The 15,747-nt window shown below is 37.1% G+C and overlaps 1 protein-coding gene across 4 annotated transcripts in view; it reads left to right on the top strand.

The window, feature by feature from the left end:
- The window catches only part of TOX (thymocyte selection associated high mobility group box), a 217,976-nt gene that overhangs the window by 170,906 nt on the left and 31,323 nt on the right, over positions 1-15,747 (top strand). For 3 of the 4 annotated variants that reach the window (XM_021555662.2, XM_077783500.1, XM_021555664.3), the window contains exons 4-5: positions 2,679-2,957; positions 9,661-9,891. In XM_021555662.2, coding sequence (XP_021411337.1) covers positions 2,679-2,957; positions 9,661-9,891 — 510 coding nt within the window. The remainder of the gene's footprint in view (positions 1-2,678; positions 2,958-9,660; positions 9,892-15,747) is intronic. The other variant, XM_077783505.1, reaches the window with a different exon arrangement.

Below are 15,747 nucleotides of genomic sequence, written 5' to 3' on the forward strand. Positions count from 1 at the left end.
AAGACAAATACAGAATGTTCTGTATTAGCTATCTGATATGTGAAGCTCTTAAAGGAGAGATCTTTTTGAATAATAGCAAAATCAGAGAATCACAGAATGGGTCAAGTTGGATGGGACCATAGTATGTCATCTGGTCCAGGCTTCCTAATAAGGCAGGGTCATCCCAGAGCACATGGCACAGGATTCCATCCAGTTGGTTCTTGAGCATCTCCAATAAAGGAGACTCCACAACCTCTCTGGGCAATCTGTTCCAGTTCACAGTCACCCACTCCTTCACATAATAAAGAAGTTCTTCCACATGTTCAGGTAGAGCTTCCTGTGCATCAGTTAAAGCAATTGTATCATATTTTATTTGACGGAAAGTAATTTAAATGGCAGCCCCTGCTCTGCTTTTAGGGATAGATAATTTTGAAATTCATCCAAAATAAGAGTTAGGAGTTTCATGTAGTGGTTGTTGCATTTCTAAAGTTCATTAAATCATTAGGATGGCTACTCTTCCTAAAAAGCAGTCAAGCCTTTCCAGCCTTTCCTAGAAGGGTTTATTCTGCACCATGATATGCTGCCCTATGAAAACCTGAGGGCTCAGCCCCTGCAGGGTGAAGGGTGCCTGGGGAGGGGACACACCCACACTGAGTGCTGCAGACAGGCTGAAGGGTGGGCTTTGCCTCCCTCTGCCCCGCACATGAGGGAGTTTGTGGGTTCTCATGCCCTTACTGTTTGCCCCATGCTGACCAAGGGGACCTGGAGATCCTCCAGTGCTGCTCCACTGTCCCCAGCTGCTGCCCAGCTCAACAGCTGGAGCGAGAGCTAAGTGTCTGAGCAGCAGTTACTGCTTCATGGGCACCACTGTCCTGATACTGGCTGTCTGCTGGAGGCAGAGATAATGATCGCTTTCAAGGCTAATATGCTTGGCAAGGAAGGAGCTGATACTGGAGGGAAGGGACCAAGAAATCAGTAGTAATTTAAAAATATAAATGTCTACCAGGATTCAAATTTCAGCCTTCAACTGATTTCATCCACTATGCTCTCTGTGCTTATCTCCTCCGGTGCTTTAGTAGTCATTAAATGAACTTGGAAAACAAGTTTGTATTGATAAGTCTTTTTTACCAAAAGCTATTAATTTCTAAAATAACATAAATACAGGTATAATTGTGATGTTACCTTGTCAGAAGCCAATTCAAATGCCTTTCAGAGACATAAGTACATGTAAAGTGGTAAGTATGCCATAACTAATGGTATTATTGGCTTGATTTACTGCCAACCAGTCACCTTTATGAAAATCAATCCCCAAGCTCATAAAATAAAATATCTCCCAAAAATTGATGTATTCTTACACTGTAAATAATAAGAGAAAGAGTGAAGTTATGGGTTTATCTTTACTTTTTCCTATGTGTTACTGGTTGAAAGGTTGAAAGATATCGTACAGATTTCTGTGATATGTGGGAATGGGTACATGAGCAAAAGATACATTATAGAAGTCATGACCTATAAAAATATTTTAAAAAATAAAATAGAGTGATCTTTACACAATTCAGATGACATGTCTAACAAAGACTGTCAGTAGAATAAATGTGGCTATGTTAATATATTGAACAATATATATATTGAATATATATTGTTAATATATAACACATGTCCTTGTCATAATGGAACTTACACAATGGTAGCTGCTGTTGGATTCTACTTTATACATACACACATGTTTGTCTGATGCACAGAAAGACAAGTGTATCTATTTCATTTCGGCTATGAATTGATACTTCCATTTTAAATCACCCACAGAACATCTTAGCTTAAATCTGAGCTTCTTTCTGATACTCTTTGCTATTTGTCATGTTTCTGTATGAGTATACTGAAAAGAGGTTACAGGCAATCTGCTGAGGTCTGTGTGTATGGTGCATTTGACCTCTGGACAAGAAAGGAGCTTCATCCTCCAGTGCTTTTAATTCTTATCCTTGCAGAGGCTGAATCTGTTGCTTGCATTCAAATAGTATGTCTCGTTAATGCTAAGAAGCAGTGACCCACATAGCACAATGAATTCATTTGTCAATCCTGCGATTTCTGAGCTTTCCATTCATATATGTCTTAGCAGAAAATCGACTCAGAAGTCATTTAATCAGTCCATCAGTGCATCCTTCTTGTCAATGGTCTGAATTCTGAAAAGTCCAGTTTCTCATTGGGCAGCACCAGGTAAAATAGATTTGGACCTAATACTAGATATACTGCAACAATTCCCTGCAGCTCCCAAATCACAAATCAAAACCACCAAAATCCTAAGTTTAAAAAGCAGGATCTGGAAATTATCTTGAATTTTGAGGATGTTCATGTTCTGGTCTAGGTCTGAACTTCAGAGTGCAAAGCTGTCCCTGTTTGTTAGCATTTCAGAAATACTCTACACACAGTTACAGAAAGCAGTGCCCTTTTGTTCCCCTCATGAAAAAACCTGAGCTTCTTTTTGCCATTTCCGAGGGCTGAGGCTAGAGCCTGAATTCTTTATAACAGTCAGTATTATGAAAATGTCAATCATATCCTTATATGTTTATTTTCAGTATTTACATGTTTATTTAAGTACTTACCATTTCCATTAAGTCTTACATAGCCGATCAGGCCAACCGAGGTTTAAAGGAACAGAACACTTTATTAGTGATATGCTTAATACAGTTTTTTTCCTCTTGTAGATGCAAGATTTACGGAATACAGAAGGAGCCCAGTATAGTTCCCATCCTCAGATGGCAACCATGAGGCCAAGGGTTCAACCTGCAGATATTAGGCAGCCAGGAATGATGCAGCACGGGCAGCTGACTACTATTAACCAGTCCCAGCTCAGTGCACAGCTTGGTTTGAATATGGGTGGAAACAGTGTTCCTCACAACTCGCCCTCTCCACCTGGAAGCAAATCTGCAACTCCTTCACCATCCAGTTCAGTCCATGAAGATGAAGGAGAAGATAGCTCTAAGGTAGGCTTAGATGCTAGGATTACTATGTAAATGGTGGATATTTTTAGAACCTGCTAAATGAATGATATGGCCACAGTTATTAAGGTGATACTTTATACATGATTGGTGGTTCACTGAAGTGAATAAAGAGTTATGAATACAGAATTTACAATATCCAGACAATTCTTCAGGCAGCTTGAGTAAATTGCATCATTCCTCTTTGTGAGAGCAAACTGGAATACTGTTGAACACTGAAAGGATAGACATTCCTTTAGGACTTTAATATAAGGGTTGAGTTTTCTCACTTGCATAGCAGGGATGTTTGTTCCCAGTTAAAGATCAAGTTACTGCTATAAAAAGTATGAACAGTCTGTGCAATATGCTAGTCTTTGCTACTTGGTCACAGGATGAGTAAACAGAACATCATAGCAACCAGAACAGAAAGATCCTATGAACTTTAAAAACCTTACCTTGAAAATCTGGAAGACCCTGTATGCATTCATACTTTTGAGAGGTGCTGACACTTCATCATGACATGTTTAAGCTTCATTTTCATGTCAGTGCAGGAATGAAGTGATAAGAGAAATTTACATAATAAATTTCTTTAAAGGATAAATGTCAATCCACATTGCAGGTTTTGCAAGCAAAAATCTCCCAAATCTCCCAAAATCCTGAAAACCTCCCAGAAATACACAAGTCTATTATCTTCATTTTGCAGACAGAAAAGCTGAGACATGGGAAGATTGGGACTTTATACTAAGTCATCCCTTAAACCAGGAACATAGCATGTTGAAACTAGGAACCTACTTAGCTTTGTTTTTGTGGTCACTAGAAAAAACCAGTCCTGTTAGAGCACTCCTGCAGTGCAGTGTGTGCCACATGCAGTGCAGTGTGTGCCGCAGACATGAATGGTGGGGAAAAGTTGCAGACTTGCAGAGAATGTGAAGAAAGCATATTGTGAGTCACTGAGGAGGTATAATCCAGTCAAGAAATGTGAGTCTGATTTGTTTTAACATTATATTGTTTTTCATGCCTGAAGCTATAAAATAATAATGTAATTGGAGACATATGTTTTACTACATTTTGAATAAATTCTGATTCAAAAGTTTTATTTCAGGACATTCCCCTGACTTCACAAACTTTAGGTTTTAAAAATTACTGAATAATTCATACATTTTAAATGAGCACTTCCTTACTGAGAGAGACTTTAGACTACAGATATGTAAAAATAATTCCAGGCAGCCTTTACTTTTCAGAATAATTTATTTGCTACTCCTGATGCATTGCTAATATTTTTACATTCCTGGGAGTGTGAAAAATGCTCTAAACTTCTGGATAAAATATCCATTCAAATAATTTGGATTTTCTTTCTACTTCTATCAAGTATTTCAATTATTTAACCTATATTTTTCGCATACTTTTTCACTGTTACACTTTGTGCTAACAAAAGTGTAGAGTTGTAGTTTAAAGCAAGCAGTAGTAATCTGAAGTTAATGTTTTTAATAGAGAAATACAAAGCACTGCACACTAAGTGAAATTGGTATTTTCTTTGTGAAAACCAGTTTATATAGCATTCAACTTTTAATAAGGATGCTATTTTGGAAAACTCTCTTTAAAATTCTTTCATGCTCAGTCTAAACAGAAAAAGATGACAAATGGCACAATGTATGACAAAAAAATAAATCCAGTATGCTATAGATATATTACCTTAAAATTATATTTATAATTTCATTGCTAAGAGAAAAATTTAAAAGGATATTGCATTTGGTTAATATTGACAGAGGGCTTAAAGTCTTCTCCATCAAGTATGGTTTAAGCAGCAAGCTTGATGGGGGAACAGATAATGCTATGCATGTCTTCTATGGGATTTCTTAGGTGAAAACACCTGAGGCTAGACAACAGTGGAGACAGGTCATGGGCTGGCACACCTGATCCCATGCAATGGTTCTGTAGTTCCCTCTGTAAAAGACAAGAGGGGTTGAATAATCAGCCTGAGGAGTTAAGTGTCTTGTTGTACTTCAAGATTTAAAGCTCTCCACTGTGTATCTTTTTGTCACATTGCTCTTCCTGGAAGCTGCCAGTGAGTGGATAAGAATACTCAAAATAAACCAGTTTGATGTGGAGATCTTTCTCCCCAGATATAACAGTATTACATTTTATGAGAGTTGCTTTGGAGGGGCCTGTGAAAGTTCTCACTCCAGAAATCTTCTTCCAAGTGAAAGAAGGCACTGGATGGGGACAGGAACAGATAGGCCGACCATTCTGTCTCTTGTGAGAACATCTACCTTTTAACTGAATGTAACCTTGTGAAATTAGGATTTTTCTTTTTGATTTATAAACTATCATGCAGATGTGTGGTATTAATTAATAGATCAGGACCAGAGCTCATCAGCCAGTCCTTCAGTAGGAATGCACATGCTGCAGTTGTGGGGTGGCTGTTGGAGCTCACTTTGTGCAGCAATGTTTCTACCATGAGCACTGCATAAAAACCAACTTCCCCTGAACTCACTGTGTCATTAATAGAAATAGTGACATTCTCCCTATTTAACCAGTGGGACAAGGTGTTTGACTGTGTACCCACATTGATCAAAAAGACAAAGTACATTTCCAAATGGAAAATCACCTCAGTATCAGATGACCTCTCTCAGTTTATGCCAACTGAAATGTGTGAAAGAGAAGCTACTGGTCTTTTCATAGCATATTTGGTAAAGAGGTCCCTAAAATAAATACCTATTTCTATCCAGACAAAAAACATACAGAAATCTCAATATTCTTTTCATATTTATATGAATTTATAGAAAGAGCATGATGGAAGGTGTAAAAAAAATAAATACTTTATGTACACATTTGGACTAAAAGTACAATTGTTGCCCTATGCACCACTGATCTCCCTGAATGAAATGACCATTTCAGCTCGATATATATATTCCAAATTCCAGTATTAAGCTTTACAAATTGATGTAATTGTTCATGTACTGAGCTTTGTAGATGTACATTCCATGATAAATATTCAAATTGTTGTAAGCTTTATCCAACATACACAACTAATGGCAGCAGCTGCTAAATGTTATTTGGCAATAATCATTCTCATAAAGACTCTTTCATATAGGTTGTTCAAACTTCAACTGTCCTGTATTCCCATGCTCAAAAAAAGGGAAAGGAGCTGTGTTATAGAGGGCTCCATTTCCCTTCATGCTATTACTCTAAAAGCAGGACAGCTGAGGTTGCTTGACCATGAGCTCAGTGACAACTGTAGCATAGTTGTAAGGTTGGATATACATTCCGAGAGCTGCTGAGACCATGGAACTGTGAAATGTGGCCTCAGATTAAAGGTATTGTCTCTGCAAAGGGTGCACATCACTAAGGCTTCTTAATTCTTATAAATCTCGTATGTGAGGCTATTGTTAGAAGCAGAAAAAAAAGGAGGACTTAAAAATTAGTAGTTGTAAGTAACTATAAAAACATTCTAAACAAAGTGGGCACTTAGCATATGCCTTTTTCTGACCACCTCAACATTAGAATATTACATTTGTGTAATTCTTGCCATAATTCACACTGGTGAATCGTTAAACTTGTACTTCATTATTGCCAAGCATAATTTTGAGCTGCTGGAAGCAGTATTGGTTTGTAAATAAGTATTTCTTCATAGGTGGATAACAGGGTCTCCTTCCATGTTAATTTGCATATCACTTATGAGAGAAATTCAAATAATGTATTTTAGAGGAAAGATAGCAAGAGGTCTGCAAGTAGCAAGAATTAAATAACAGAAACACAATTACTAAAGAACTGCTGCAGCATATTCTCCTTATGTGGCAGGGGTTTTACAATATTTACTTTATATGATAGGAGTTATAAGTGGAATTCTGTGTTGTCTGTTCAGCCTATTATGCAGATGGTGCTTGATTAAAATCTATTTTAAACTACAGCGATTACTGCAAGATAGTGTGCATAAAACAGCTCTCCTAGCTCCATTAAAGGCTTTGGTACTATTGCAGTTTATTTTAAATATGCTTATAGACATTTTACAGGTTCTCAAGGGACATTTAGATATCAACGATGTGCCTTACTTGATAGTTTTAAAACCTACACTAGATATTCTTGTGATCTATTACATGTGCAACATGGTTAATATACACTTTTTTAAAGTGAAAGATTATTGCTTTCTTGTGATAAATAAGTTAAATACATCACCATAATTAAGCAATAAGCCATGACAGGAGGTGGATTACCATGAGCTAACTACACCTCCAGGGATTTTGAGGCACAAGTCTATGCCTAGCAGAATATATATGGTTTTTATTTTATTTTCCATCTGTCTCTGCTTTGGTGGTTAGAAGTCTATGAAGCTGATAGACTGATGGGAGCATAAGGTAGGCCATCATCTCAGCCATTTGCAAGGTTATTAGTACTGGAATTCTGGTATTCTTTTTATTTCGTTATTTTCATATAAGACAAACTGAATTTCCCCTGTGAGTACTCTGTTTTTAACAGTGGGTTTTTGAAGTCTCTTGATCATTAAGGTTGGAGAATAAGTTTTTAGAGCTGTTCACAGAACAGCTTACCAGAAGGCATTTACACAAGTTTCTGTAGTATATCACCTAGTTTAAGGGTAGCTGAAGTAATGTGGTATCCTAACATACAGAGAACTTTTAAATCACTTTGGTTCAAAAATAAACTGAAAGGAGAAAATTATTTCAAAGTCTTTTTGTTCATGGAGTTCCAGTTGCACTGGACTTCTGAAAAGTTTAGACTAATGTTCTCAAATCAGAGCCCTAGTTAATTATACTTTAACTGCTGGTTTTGTGTATCCTGTAGGATTAAAAAATAGAAAGAGACAAAAACCTGGATAGCTTAATAAAGGGGTTTTTTTTCCATTCTGTTTTTCCATATTTTCCAAATGCTGACAACAGGGGGCATGTCTATCAACTTTGTATTAAAGTTGTAGCTTTAATAATGTTAACATAATGCTCAGAAAACAAGCAACTTCATTTTCAAATTGTGGTCATCACTTTGTTGCTGTTTTTAGTAAGACACAGAGATTCAGATTGTTCACTGTAGTCACTTGGGTTCTGTTGGACAGCACATATGGAGGCATATAGGAAAACTTAAAAGTTCTTTTTCTCAAAGTGAGGATTTCCAGCCATTTTCCTCATGCAGTTCCAATGATTTGAACACCTGTATCCTCCTGTGCCACTTGATACGCATTATTAAAAAATAATAATAGAAGGAAGTGAAAGAAGTCATGCCTAGTAGATCCTTAGCCTAGAGCATACCATTTATGCTCTTGATCTTCTCTTCTCTTCTCTTAAAAAGCTTATGATGCACAGAGCTTTGGTCATGCCGACAAAAGAAAAAAGCCTTTGAACCCACTTGTAAGATCACACACCATTTCTACAGTTACAGTAAATTAAATGATCATATCAAGAAAAGCTACTTTGCCATGGAGCTCCAATGTGTTAAAGAATCAGGTTATTGTCCCTTTATGTGCTTGTAAGTCACAGAATCCTAGAATAATTTAAGTTGGTAGAGACCTTTAAGGTCGTGGAGTCCAATTGTTAACCTCATACTTCCAAGCTCGCCACTAAACCATGTGCCCTGGAACCCACATCTAGACATCTTCTAGATGCTTCCAGGGAGAGTGACTCCACCACTTCCCTGGGCAGACTGCTACAATGCTTGACAATCTTTTTGGTGAAGAATTTTTTCCTAATCTAACTTCCCCAGGGGCAATTTGAGACCATTTCTTCTCATTCTATGGCTTGTAACCTGGGTCAAGAGACCAACACTTACCTTGCTACAACCTTCTTTCAAGCAGTTGTAGAGATGATAAAATCTCTCCTGAGCCTTCTTTTCTCCAAGCTAAACAACCTGTTTCCTCAGCTCTCCTCACAAGGCTTGAGCTCCAGACCCTTCACCAGCTTCACTAGGAGGATAGGGTGCTTTGGTGTTTCCACAAATCCTCATGTGCAGGGTTTTTTTCAGGTAGTGAATAAATAAGGCACATGAGCTTTCCTCCATACACCATTTCTCTTTCACTCCTTTCCTCAAACTATTTGCTTAAGCAGATATAAAAACTACTCAGCCAAATCCAGATAGGTCAAAACTGATCCTTTAAAGGGCTGTAAACTGTCTATGCTTATAAAGGTTTGTTTCTTCAGACTTTAATTAGAAAGTGTGTAGGGGAATGTCTGTAACTGGAATTGCTTGGTTCACAACCAGATTTTCTTCAAAGTCCCTGGAAGTTGTGCCACCAGCTGCAGAAGAAATTGATTTGAACAGTAGTCTGGGGTCATTCTGGGAAAGCATGAGAACAAGCAAAAGGTAGAAATCACACTGTTCCTGCTGTCTGCAGATGGTTCATGTTGTTGAACTGATACTCAGGCTATAGAGAAACTAATTTCATTTAAATTTTCTCATTTTCTTGTTATAGCCACTAGCAAAAAAACTTAGAAAAGGTGAAAAGATGACCAGACAGAGATTATAGCAATTATATGAAAGAGAAATAGAAAGTATTTAAGAGAAAAAATAGCATTATCCGAAATACTTATAGTGACTTTTATACATGTGACTAATGCAGATAGTGTCAACATTTGAATTATCAAAGATAACAAAAATTCCATTTCTTCATGCAAAATCCAGTTTTTGCATCACAGAGGCTGTAATAGTGGTCAGAGTGAATTAAACTAGCTTTTTTTAATAGTACTTTCCTAATTTTATGTTACAGGTCAATGGTGGTGAGAAGAGACCTGCTTCAGATATAGGAAAGAAACCTAAAACTCCCAAAAAGAAGAAGAAGAAGGACCCAAATGAGCCACAGAAGCCTGTTTCTGCCTATGCATTATTCTTTCGAGACACTCAAGCAGCCATCAAGGGCCAAAACCCCAATGCTACTTTTGGTGAAGTCTCTAAAATTGTAGCTTCAATGTGGGACGGCTTAGGAGAAGAACAAAAACAGGTACAATATGTGCTGTAGCTCAGGGACTTTGTTTCAGGAAAACATTATCAGGGTCATCTGAGCACTGTAGGCAACTTCTTTTGTTAGCCAGGATGAAACTTGAATATGGGCCATCTCAGGAATATGATTTAAAGAGTCTGAGATAAGGAGAGTATTGTTTCATTTTATCTATATGAAACAACTAAAAGAGTTTATCTTGTTTTGGGATATGGCACAAGTTTTAGGATTATATTTAGGAATGTTTTATGCTGAAATCTGTGGGCCTAGGATTTTATAATGTCATTGCCTGTATGTGAAACTGCACTGTAAGGGGACCTTGCTGCCAAAGCTTAGATCTGTGCAGTGGGAGCTGACATATATCTGAGCTCCCACTTGCAGATATTTTCCTTCACCATGATCCCATGACTCCAGGAGTGAAGCTGGGCTCACATTTGCTCCCAAACATCCTGGCTTTTATGAAAGAAGTTAGTGATGTGTTGACCCAAAGACACCTAGGGTGCATGCTGGCAAGGGGCATCCTATATGTGGGATGTGGAAATCACTTCCCAAGGTTATTCCCATCTTGCATGGAAGGCCTTGGTTCTGCAGCGAGGCCAGCAGAGCTGAACCAGAAACTTTGCAGAAATCCTTCCAAGTCATTCAAAGCTGTGTAAAAGTGGGCAACACTGGAAGATCACTACATTGAAGGGGTGACAGCTGGCAAATACCACGGATCCTCACAGTAGCATACCACTGCTCTTCTTGGTTGCATTTTTACTAGCTGCCAACAAAATGGATTGGATTGATAAAGGAATGAGAGCTTTAAGAAGGCAAAAGATATGGAAGGAAAGGATGTGCTGGGTGAGAGTTATGTTGGCTACAGGAGACACAGACTGGGGTTGATGTTAGCACAGAGAGTGGAAAAGTGGTGGGAATGAACTGAATCTCCTTCATTCATACACTTTTATTACAAAATCACAGTTAAAAAACTAAGAATTAATGAAAACTTTTTAATGATTTATTGGTATGTAAAATTATTTGGGCTTGGGGTAAAAAAAAAAAAAAAAGAAGGGTTACTTTGCTAATAACTGAATGGTTAGGTACATTTAGATCCTTGCTAAATATACCAGTGTAAAAATAATCAAGATTTGGCACTCACTGAATTACTGGGGGAAAAAAAAAAAACAAACAACTATTGTTGTCTAGTATCCACCAATTAATTCCACCAGCATATGGAAGGTTTAGCTGGAGGAAAGGTAACTTTCTGAACACCAGCATGAGAAAAGTCGCTTTGACTGGCCATTAGCATTATTTTCTTGTGTTGTTGTGTCTTTCTTTTTTTAATATGCCCAGCAAAGACCAATGTAAAAGACTGTAAAATGCACATTTCCTTCAAGCTTGTCATGTGAGTACTACCTCCAAAATATTAAATCTCATCCATAAAAATGTGTAAGAAAAGTGCATGAAACCCTAAATTTCCAACTCACCTTCAATTTCCTATTCATGGTTGAGAGCAAAATTTGAATAAGTCCTATGCTGTAAGAACAGAACAAAATTTATTTTCGTCGTCTCTGTTGTTATTGAGTTGAAACACAGATTAATGATACATTATGGAATCCACATGACACATGCATGTAAAAATGGCTGCAACTATGTTTTTTAAGCCAGTTCTTTAAAGAGTTTGGGTTAGCATATCTTCATTGCTTTTTGACTCATTTTGCCTATTCGTTACTATTTATTAAGCACATTTTTTTTAATTACATGCCCAAGCCCTTTCTAATCTAGCACTGTGTAAAAATAATAAAATATACTCCTCATTTTAAAAAATAAAGTTGTCAAACCTATTTTCAACAATAAATTTAAACAATTTTTTTTCCATTAGGGATCTAATAGTACAAAGTAATGATTAGAAGACATCGTAACTAACTAGATAGTCTGTATTTTAAAGGCCTAATTTTTCAGATCAAGAGCATTAGTAACTGCTATGAAATCTATGTCTCTGGTAGGAAAATTGGACTCTAAAAATACAAATGATTAATGTAGCATTTGGTATTTGGAATTGAAAAAGCCTCAGAAATTCAAAAATAGTTAAATAAAGAAACAATAACATCATTAGAGGACAACTTTATTGATTAATTATACTTGCTGAAAAGGATTCAGTTATCATAAAGCTTCTGGCTTATGTTTTGGAAGCTAATGCTTATTCTGGAATTTAAACAGAAATATATTTCCAAATTATGTATCCTGAATTGGAACTTCTTTTCCTATTTAAATAGTAAATATAAATGAATCAGAAAGTAGAACATAATGCAGCTATTGAGAAAGAAGAATAGTCTCATGTTTTCATGCTAAAATGAAATCTTCTTTGTTCCTGTGATCTGAGCCATTTTTTTTCTGAAATGCATAGAATTCTTCTTGTTTATTCCTGAAGATTGACCACAGAATAAATAAAAGTATAGAAACTCAGTACAATAATGACCTAAGGGTAATATATGTATGCCCAAGACTTTGAAACAGAATTTTGATAACCTGGCATATTGAAAAGCTTTGTGCTTTGTGTGTGTTATTTGAGAAAATAAGATTTGAATGACAAAAAAGGAAATGCTGTTACAAACTAGCTGATAGTGGGTGCCTTACTGAAGGTAGGAGAGGGTTATGCTTAAAATGGATTGCACTCTGATACTCTTACCATGAGAATAATGCAATTTATTAGACTAAAGCAGATAGATACCAGTGTACTTCTCTCATTTTATCATATGAAGATATTTGAATTTTTGAATCATATATTCCTATTAATTTCTATGCATAAAAAAGGCCATTTGCAAACAATGCTAGTGTGTGCCTGCATTCTGTTTGTCCAAATCTATCTACACAGAGTCTATAAGTTAAAGGGAGTTTAGTGGTCGTGGTTGACTTTGTCATGGACTTCTTAAATTCTGGATAGAGTACAATAATTATACATGATCAGAAGCAGGCACTGTGCATTTTCCTTCATTTTTCACTGCAAATGCTTTCTAAAATTGTTCAGATTAATAAATCTGTGAACAGCAGGCATTAGGTATCTGTAGCAGTAGTATGTTGAGGTACATTCTCCTCAGTGCTGTAGCCATAGCACTAGGATATTTTCTTTTCAGTGACTTCCAGTGCCTCTCTTATGATCACAAACACTGTTTTCTCTTTAGTACTATATTTCTGTGCATCCCATTTCTATAGCTTATCTATGTACATCTTTGCATCTTTGATAAACAGCCCTTAGGAAAGAAGGATCAGCATGCTAAATGGCTGAGTCACTGGCTTTCAGACAGAACACTGGTTTAAACTGGGTAAAAAGGCTATTTAGGTCATTTTCTGTCCTTAGATGAAAAAGGAAAGTAATTTTAAATCAGTACCAGATGTGCATGTACTAAATGAACCTTAAGTTTCTAATTGGTGTCCTAGTAAAGCTGTAATAGATGTGGCAAATTACAAACAAAATGTTCTTGTTTACATTAGTATAACTTTAAAACTTCAGCCAAAGACCTTAATAAATGTTCTGTTATTCTATAAATGGAATTGAATGTCTATTCAACATTCAACAAAATTAATCTCTGGTGTTACTTCAGTGACTTAACTGGAATTCTAGTACGAATTAATTTGGCCTCCTATGAACAGCTCAGTGTGCATATTTGTGTGTGTGTATGTGTTCCTGTGTGTTTGCTTCAATGTTGCACTGGTCCTACAGCTGGGAGAAGGAGGGATTCACCTCGGGCACCCAAAACGTAGCAATCAGAAGGAGCAGGTGAAGTGACTGAGTGCTGTGACAGATGCTTTCTTTCAGGCTGCATAATTCATAGACAGTAATATTAGCTGCAACAGTTCAGCTCAATAGCAACACCTCATTATTTTATCCCTCAGTATTTATTCCTATGGTTGACGCCTCATGAAATTACTGTTAATGTGTTTATATAAGGGCAGATCTGACACAAGTGAGAAGAATTTAATTTCCCACTCATTCTTTCCTGCTGCTGTGTCCTCTTCCCCTGGTAGAAGTGGCAAGTGTAAATAGTTAATTTGCTTCAATTATGAGCCTGTCCTGCTAAATTAGAAGCAGCAGGAATATGAAGAGCCAGAATTATACATATGAGGCAGCTGACAAATCCTCCAAGCTCACAAAATCAAATAATTTACTCCTCATTGGTGCTCAAAGACCCACTAGATAAAAGCTGCAGTTTATTCTTTAATATATGATGGAATTTGGATTGTACGTTACCAATACTTATGTAAAACTAAGTCCCTGTGCATTAGTGTCGATATTTTTGATGTTCTTACCATTTTTACTATAACCCCCAAGCTTTCAGGGGCTTTTATTTTGTCTTTAAAAGAACTCAGACTGATTTTGGCATGAAAAATAACAAAGCATGTTTTATAAGTTTCTCTTTTGACCACAGGGATGTTTTAGACATAGCAGCACATTATTCACTGTTGAGATGACCAGGTAGATCAGGAGGGGATTTACAAGTCATGCTGGCAAACACCTCATATTTCCACAGCTTCTGTCATGGTGTGACAAAATCAGATCACCACAAATCAGATCAAAGTGGATCCAAGATCAGTGTTTCAAGAAGTCTTGACTCTGCCTGTCCTTTGGGAACATGCAACCTACATCCTCCCTCCCAGGGTGTGATGGCATCTCATCCCTTGACATGACAGATGAGATCATCCACCCCATGGCTGGAAGAGCCATTGTGTCCCCATTGCATTGCTGTGTAGGTGGAGTACCTGGTGTCAGGATGTCAGACAGTGCAGGGGACTGGCTGCTAAAATAGCATCAGAAGATGTGCAGACCATGAGGTCAAAGTAGCTAGTAACATTTTTAAAACAAATTTTCAATTTCTTCCCTTATACATGCTGATGTACTCACACAGATATTTGTTTATCTATCTCTTATTCTCCCTTTAAAAACCCTTACTTGTTCCATGCTAATGAAGCAATCTCTAAGGAATAGCTAACACAATTGTAAGAGGATGAGAATGTACATCCAATTTAGTAGATACACAGCCACACAAGGTTTAGCTTTGTTTTATTTTTGTAAATGAGAATAGGAAGAGAAGGCACATCTGTGTGTATACACTGCCAAAGTGAATTATAAGCAAAATGGATTCTAGAATAGGCACAACAGACAGCAACCTTACATCTCTCCTCCCAGCTACTTGCACCCATGTGCTTTCACCAGTGTTGCATCTTAGGAATGTTTTGGAGATGCACTGTTTTTCTTTACAAATTCCTATATTGAAATTGCATCTCTACCCTTTGAAGGTTCTAGACTGGGGTGTCAAGATTTCAAAACAACTGATCCTCATCTTGGTGTATTCTCCTTCTCCCTTCCAATGAAAGCGTCTGGGCTTAATGAGCTGGAATACAAATGGGCCAATAATAGTCACATTCTATGCACAGATACAACTCATGTCTATTTACATATAAGTAAATTTATATCTTCAGGTTTTTCTATAGCCCTGGCTTCTACATGGCCACACCTTGAGCCCCTTAACTTCCATTGACTTCAGAGGGGAGAAGTATCAGGCCCTCTGTAACGTCACAGGGAGCATCAGATACCCCCTGCCCTGGGTGGATCTCTAACATCCATTTGCAGCACGCAACAAACTTGGCTCCTAGAGAAATATTGCACAAGGCTCTGAGTTATGAAATGTTGACTTTAACTCCACTTTCTTATTGTACTTGGAAGCAACTAGGCCAAAAGGACACTGGGTTTCAAATACTGTTTATGTATGTATCAACATGTACCCTTAATTCTCAACTTATTCTTCTTCACAGCTTTTAGCTTTTCTTTTTTGGCTTCAATAGGAGCATGACTTTTATATCATTTGCATACAAGTATGG

Source organism: Lonchura striata, chromosome 1 (genome assembly GCF_046129695.1).
Source record: "Lonchura striata isolate bLonStr1 chromosome 1, bLonStr1.mat, whole genome shotgun sequence".
NCBI classification, from domain to species: Eukaryota; Metazoa; Chordata; class Aves; order Passeriformes; family Estrildidae; genus Lonchura; species Lonchura striata.